General features: G+C 49.4%; 1 protein-coding gene across 1 annotated transcript; it reads left to right on the plus strand.

Moving 5' to 3' along the window:
* Window positions 1–317: 317 nt before the first annotated feature.
* Window positions 318–4,014, plus strand: LOC125397055 (phospholipid phosphatase 2-like). The gene is made up of 4 exons (XM_085691481.2): window positions 318–492; window positions 3,320–3,381; window positions 3,537–3,713; window positions 3,904–4,014. The coding sequence occupies exons 1-4, from the start codon at window positions 372–374 to the stop codon at window positions 4,012–4,014; spliced, it is 471 nt and encodes a 156-aa protein (XP_085547607.2). The 5' UTR covers window positions 318–371.
* The last annotated feature ends 3,611 nt before the right edge of the window (window positions 4,015–7,625 follow it).

The raw sequence follows: 7,625 nt of genomic DNA on the forward strand, positions 1-7,625 counted from the left end.
CCTCCTTCCTAACCTTCTCCTGTTCTCATCGCCCGCTTCTACTTCCTGTCTGGTTGACCTGCCTATACTTCCTACCTGGCCAATCAGCGTTTTATTAAAATACATGATTGACAGGATACAGATAATTCTCCCACATCAGAGGTATGTAGGGCCCAGCTCCCTAGCAGGATGCACAGTGGGAGCAGTGTCTGCCCCTCGCTCTGCAGCTGTTCCATTAGCAGGTCTCATTGGGGAGGCCTACCTGGTGTACACAAACCGTCTCTATTCACGCTCCGACTTCAACAACTACGTGGCCTCCATCTACAAGGTGCTGGGGACCTTCCTGTTTGGGGGCCGCTGTGAGCCAGTCTCTGACCGACCTGGCCAAGTACATGATCGGCCGGCTGAGACCCAGTTTCTTGGCTGTCTGTGACCCTGACTGGAGCCGGGTCAACTGCTCTGGCTACGTGCAGATGGAGGTGTGCAGGGGCAGCCCTGCCAATGTCACTGAAGCCAGATGGGTACTGACTGCATTACAGGCAAGGCTCTGAGAGACAGAAAAATCTGGAGCCTGGTGAATGGAGAAAACCCGTCAGCAGAGGCGGGCAGAGAAGCTGGTCATGGGTCTTCCTCTGGACTGTGTACAGGCACACACAGTCGGCAGGTAGTCTCAGGATTCAGTGGTCTGGAGGCAGTGGTCTGCCCTGCAGAGGTGGGCTGGCTGCCGCTTGCCCTTCGAGGCTTGTGACTGAGTTCTTTCCTCTTCAGGGTCCTCTGTGGTGAGCTTGTTTGCTCTTGGCACCATTTCCCTGCGCATCCTGCTCTTCTGAGCTCTGCTGTTCAGGCCTGGTGTGGCCTGTGGGTCCGCACCCACACTCTGTCATCTCCGCTGACCCCTCTCTCTCTGTTGGCTCCGATCATCCATAAGTCCTTCCATTCCTTTTTTTCCTTCAATACTATAGGCATTTTCACACCCATAATGTATTTTTAGATTTTTGAGACAGAATCTCACTGTATAGCCCAGAATGACCTCAAACTTCTCATCTTCCTGCCTTAGTCTCCTGATTGCTGGGGTGACAGACTTGTATCACTATGGCTGGCATAGACTGTCTCCCCAGCATCTGTTTCTTCCTTCCGTCCTCACAGTTGTTCTCATCTCTGGATACTTCCAGTGACTGGTTGAAATGTCTGTCCCCTAAGCTTGGCAATTGTATCTCCTTATGGACTGCTTTATGCTTGAGTGTTTGTGTATCCTTATGTGTGTGTTGTCCAGTAGTCAGTTAATGGCAAGTGTCGTCCTCAATTGCTCTCAACCATACATAAATATATAAGGTGTTTATTTTATTTATGTGCATGTGTGTTTTCCTGCATATGTATATATATATATATATATATATATATATATATATATATATATATATATATATATGCACCACACTTGTGCAGGAGGCCGTGGAGGGCTGAAGAGGACATCAGATCTCCTTGAACTGGAGTTACAAGAGGTTATTAGCTGCTGTGTGGGTGCTGTGAACTGAACCCTGGCCCTCTGCAAGGGCAGTAAGTGCTCTTAACTCCAGAGCAACCTCTCCAGCCCCTCTCCACATTTTATTTTAAGACAAGGTCTCTTACTGAAACTGGAGCTGTACAATTCTAGACTGGCCAGCAAGCTCCAGGGAGCCTTCTGTCTCCAGCTCCCCAGACCCAGGATTACGGCCGTCCGTGCTCCACACCTCACTTTCCCCTGAGTGCTAGGATGGAGCTCAGGTCCTATTCTTACAGAGTAGGCTCTTCACTGACCATCTCCCCAGCTCCTTAGACAGCTTGTTTACTAGTCATACTATGTGTGTGCATGAGTGTTTTCTCCACACGTTCTCTCTCTCTCTCTCTCTCTCTCTCTCTCTCTCTCTCTCTCTCTGTATGTATGTATGTATGTATGTATGAATCTATGTATCTATCTATCTCTATATATTTTCCTGCAAAACAATGATTTTTGTCTATTTGTCTCTTTATGGTCATACTGATGATCAAATCAATAGCTTTGGCTCACACACACCAGGCAAGTCTCTCTAACACCAAGTTACAGGGGAGAATGGACAGTGTGGTCACCATCTATTTAGTCACCTCCCTGAGGGAACAATGTGGATGGCCATGTCGTGAGGGTCTGTTGTCGGTGTAGTGGTTGGCAGGATTGGACATACAATTCTCTTTTGTTTTCTGGGTGCTAGGGTGGAGCTATGGACTCTGCCTTAGCTTTACTTTGTCTGCCAACATTGTGGAGTGGCTCTGTGGGTGCACTGGTGGGTGCCTGGTCCTTCTGAACCTCCAAAGCACAGACCCCAGGTTGCTGCTTGAGCTCTGAGGCAGCAGTGACTGATGTCAGTACCTCGGACCACCAACTGTCACAACAGTGACAGTGGCCATGACAGTATTTGGTTACAGGGGCAGTATTGGGTGATTGCCACCCTCAGTGTGATCTTGCTGGCCAGGCCTGCTCCGGAAGCAAGTAAGAGCAGGTGGGAGAGTTGGAGTTGGTGAAGTAAGAGTGAGGAGGGGAGATGGCCACTCCATGGTGAGTGTCCGTGTATGTAAGCTTTCCCTCAGGTTAAGAGACTGGAGAGATGGCTCAGAAGTTAGGCTTCTCTTCCAGAAGTCTGGCTACTCTTCCAGAGGACCTGGATTAGATTCTTAGAACCCACAAGGCAGGCAGCTCACAACCGTTTGTAGCTTCAGTTCCAGGGGATCTGATGCTCCCTTGTGGCCACTTTCAAGCACTGCAGGAATGTGACAAATAGACATATATGTAAATAAAACACCATATACATAAAAATACATTAAAAAGATTTATTTATTTATTATGTATACAGTGTTCTGTCTGTTTGTATGCTTGCTGGCTAGAAGAGGGCACCAGATTTCATTACAGATGGCTGTGAGCCACCATGTGGTTGCTGGGAATTGAACTCAGGACCTCTGGAAGAGCAGTCAGAGCTTTTAACTTTTGAGCCATCTCTCCAGCCCCAAAATAAATAAATCTTAAAAATGATTTATTTTTGTGCTCTCTCTCTCTCTCTCTCTCTCTCTCTCTTGCTCTACCCTCCCCCCAGTGCCCGGGAATGCTGGTGCCCTCAAAGGCATCAGATCTTCTGCTAGTTGTGAGCAGCATGATGTAGGTACTGGGAACTGAAATTGGGTCATCTGCAAAAGCAGCCAGGGTTCATAGCTGCTGAGCCAACACTCCAGCCCCACTTCCCATAGTTTAGAGTTTCACCCCTCTGTGGCTGCTAGCTCCTCAAGGAGCTCTTGACTCTGCCTTCTGGATTCCACTGACCGGCTGTCCTCCCTCCCAGGCTCTTCTTTTACTCCGGACACTCCTTCTTTGGCATGTATTGCATGTTGTTCCTCGCTGTGAGTATCTCACTTCCCTGGGTCTGGGTCTTTCCCGCTGCACAATGGAGTACGTGGAGGAGGCCCTGAGGATAGGGGGTTTATGACTCTTGTGTTGGACTGGGCAGGGTGTGGACACCCACGGGCCCAGCTAATGCAAGCTGATGCCCGGACAGCTCTATGTGCAGGCCCGGCTGTGCTGGAAGTGGGCACGGCTGCTAGGGCCCACGGTTCAGTTCTTCTTGGTGGCCTTTGCAATCTATGTGAGCTACACCTGTGTGTCTGACCACAAGCACCACTGGAGTGATGTCCTCCTTGACCTCCTGCAGGGAGCCCTGGTAGCGTGCCTTACAGTGATCCCTGCCTGCTTCATCCTATAGGACCTGTCCTGCCTGAGCCCAGTGTTACTGTGACTTCTACCTGTTGATCTGCATCCCAGAGCTTGCCCCTCACCACTGGCCCTATCTCCTTTACAACCCTCATTGGCTCCTCCCTCTGGTTTTCTTCTTTTGGCTTTATGCACTGCCTTCCCCTCCCCCACAGGTCCGCTATGTCTCAGACTTCTTCAAATCTCAGCCGCCCTGCCAGGAGGACCAGGAACCGGAGCACAAGCCCAGTCTGTCACTGACACTGACCCTCGGCGATGGACCTTAGCCACTATGAGTATGGTACTCTTCCCGGAAGCCACCTGTGGGTCAGCCACATGTTAGCCCATTGGCCCTGGTCAGGCACTACTGACTTTGGAGGTGCCCCAGGGTCCCGGCTGGTGACCATTGATCAGGGTCTTGTGTACCTGACTGGCCCTGAGTGTGGGCATGATCCATCCTCATTGCTCCTTGAGTGCCCCAGGAAGATAAGATGAGGTCCTGCTCTGAGGGCTCTCTCCCACCACAAAGGGCTTTTCAAGGAAAGCCATCCCTGCGTGGTCTCAGGAATGGGCCGGTCTGCGATGGTATATGAAGTCAGCACCCTCCCTGTGGGTCCTGCAGGGACAGACTGCTTGTCTGCCTGGGTGGAGCAGTTCACCTTGGGTCAGGGATCACAAGTATGAAAAGAGTTGCTAAACCTTGGGTTGCCTAGGAACAGACACACATGACTTTTGGTCTGAATCCTGTTTTCAAGCCTGCAGAAGATTCCTGCCCAAGCCCTCCAAAGCCCTCCCTCAAAGCTTACTGTCCAGTCCAGCCTCCACTCCCCTGCATGGACTGATGTGTAGCCAGGCTTTGGGAGTGGGCCTAGGTCTGCCATTCCCATCTATCTCAGAACACTTAAAGTTACTTTCATGGGAGGGTGAGCTATAAACTTTGTACCAAATGTCTTGGCCATGAGTGTTGATTTTAAGCTCCCCTGGTGAGATGGCCCTGCTACACCTGCCTTCTTGCCCAGTGTACTGTGTTGAACCTACCAGTCTCAGCATTGACTTAGGGGACAGAGACCTGGCCTGGTTGTTCTGTATACAGCCCAAGATGGAGGCCTTATAGCCACTGTGGCCTTCCTTGGTGTGTGGTAGACGCTTATGCTAGGTCCACTTTCGAACATAGAGACCCTTCATGGACCATGTTACTAGATGCCCAAGGATGCTTCCAGGGTGCCTTACCGGTCATCCAGGGGCAGCAGGAATGGTGACAGGCCTTACCATATCCCAGGACAAGGTGTGTGTCTGTCTGGGAATAGGCAGGCTCCTTGTGTACTCCTCAGGCCCTTGGGTCAGAGAGCATGGTGGGGAAGTTAGGGACACCCCCATCTTGCTCCTCTCCTTAGAGGCCGGGTCAGGATTGAGTCTAAGTCCTCTACACCAGATTCCTATAGGGATCAGCTGGTCCATTACAGTCAGAAGACCCCATGGAGAAGGTAGGTTCATGTTACCTGAGCTCAGCAGGGCTCTGCTTCTACAGATCCTCTGCTCAGACAGTCAAAAGCTGAGCTGGGCCTCTTCTAGGCACCCATGTCTGCCTGTCAGACTGGCAAATAACTCAGTTTAGTAAGCACAGCGGGAGTGGGGCACACACCTGTGACACTAGCACTGGGAAGGCTGAGGTAGGCTGGAGAGTGTGAGATCAGCCTGGGCTAGGGTGGCTCTTCTGTGTATGTCCGTGTGCCTGTATGTGGAGGTCAGAGGGTGACTGTAAGTGTCAATCCTTAGATGCTTTCCACTCTTTGTTTGAGACAGGGTCTCTCATTGGCCCAGAACTTTCAAGTAGACCAGAGTACACGGCCGTCAGCTTACAAGCATGCTCTTGTCTCTGCCTCCCACTGCTGGCATTACATCATGCCTGCCTTACTGCTTTGCTCCTGGGGATCCAAACTTAGGCCCTCATGTTTTGGAGAAGTACGCTGCTGACACCCTTCTCTCACGACCCTAGAGAGGGATTCTTTATTTAAACAACAAGCAGGGGCTGGAGAGATGGCACAGTGGGTAAAGTGCCTGGAACTCCATCTCCTGGGGGTACCTGATGTCCCTTTCTGGCATTTATAGGCACTACATTTATGTGCATGTACCACCTCCCTTAACCCCCCCCCACACACAAAGGATAAATCCTTTCTTTATTCCTTTTATCAAAAACAGATCTTCACTCACAATATATTGTGATTATGGTTCCCACTCCCTCCTCCTAGTTCCTCCCCACTCCCCCTCCTGCCTGGATCCACCTATTTTCTTTTCTCTTCACTAGAAAAGCACAGGTTTCTAAGGGATAGCAACAAAATAAAATGTGATAATATAAATCAAAAGCTAACATGTCAGAGCTGGACAAGACAAACAGAAGGAAAAGAGACCAAGATACAATGCAATAAGCAGAGACCCACTTGTTCGCACACTCAGAAATCACACAAAAACACTAACCTGGAACCTACACTATACATGCAGAGGATCTGGTGCATACCTGTGCAGGCCCTGTGCATTCTGAGAAGCTTTCTTTTCCATGAGGCCCCATTTATTAATTGTTGATCTTAGTGCCCATGTTAAAGTTATCTTAGTCAGGGTTTCTATTGCTCCGATGAAACACCATGACCAAAAAGCAATTTGGGGAGGAAAGGGTTTATTTGTTAAACACTTCCACATTACTGTTCATCATTGAAGGAAGTCAGGTCAGGAACTCAAGCAGAGCAAGAGTTGATGCAGAGGCCTTGGAGGGGTATTGATTACTGGCTTGCTCCCCATGACTTTCATACCCTGCTTTCTTATAGCACAGAGGGCCACCAGCCCAGGGATGGCCTCACCCACAAGAGACCAGGCCCTCCCGCACTGATCACTAGTTATGAAAATACCCTACAGCCTGATCTTATGGAGGCATTTTCCCATTTCAGGCTCTCTCTCAGCTGACTCTAGTTTGTGTCAAGTTGACACATGGCTAGTCAGAACAAGAATGTTTTGTTCAAAATGTCTTCTCCTATGCCAATGCATTCAAGGCTGTTCTTCACTTTCTCTTCTATAAGGTTCAGTGGATCTGGATTTTTGTTGAGTTCTTTCATCAACTTGGACTTGAGTTTTACACAGGGTGATAGATAAGGGTCTATTTGCATTCTTCTACATGCAGATATCCAGTTAGACCAGTGTAGTCAGAGATTGCTTGTTTATTCCCAGCCACCCAGACCCAAAATAATCACAGAGAAACTATATTAATTGCAACACTGCTTGGCCAGTGACTCAGGCATATTCTTGGCTAGCTCTTAAATCTTATATTTACCCATTCCTATTATTCTGTTTGCCACAAAGTTTTGATTTATTGGGTAAAGTTCTGGTGTCTCCTTCGGTAGCTATATGTTATCTCTCCAACTCCGCCCACTCTCTCTCTACATCTCTGTTGGGATTTTCTACCTGGCTTTACTCTGTTAAGTCATTAACCAAAAGCAGCTTCTTTATTAACCAATGACAGTAAAACATATTCACAGCACACAGAGGGGAATCCCACATTGCTGAGGGTGTACCTTCCGCTGCTTCAGCCAATAGTCACTGAAGCACGAGCCCACAGTGCTGCGGGAGTGCCTTCCGCTCCGTCAGCCAATAGTCGCTGAAATACCAGCCCACTGGGGTGTGGTATATTTCTCTTTAAAAGAAGAGCGGCAAGCTCGGCTCGGTCGCTTGGTTCCAGCTCCTGCTCCCGGCTCCTGCTCCAGCGACTAGGCTCCCTTCCTGACGGTTTATGGTATATGTAAGTTTTACCCCCCAAAATAAATACGCCTTTAAAACATAATTGGTGTGGGATTGATTCGCCATTATCTGGCGCCCGAACATGGGGCTTTCACCACCGCACACAGCACCTGGG

The sequence above is a fragment of the Myodes glareolus genome, chromosome 21 (assembly GCF_982192425.1).
Source record: "Myodes glareolus chromosome 21, mMyoGla1.1, whole genome shotgun sequence".
NCBI classification, from domain to species: domain Eukaryota; kingdom Metazoa; phylum Chordata; class Mammalia; order Rodentia; family Cricetidae; genus Myodes; species Myodes glareolus.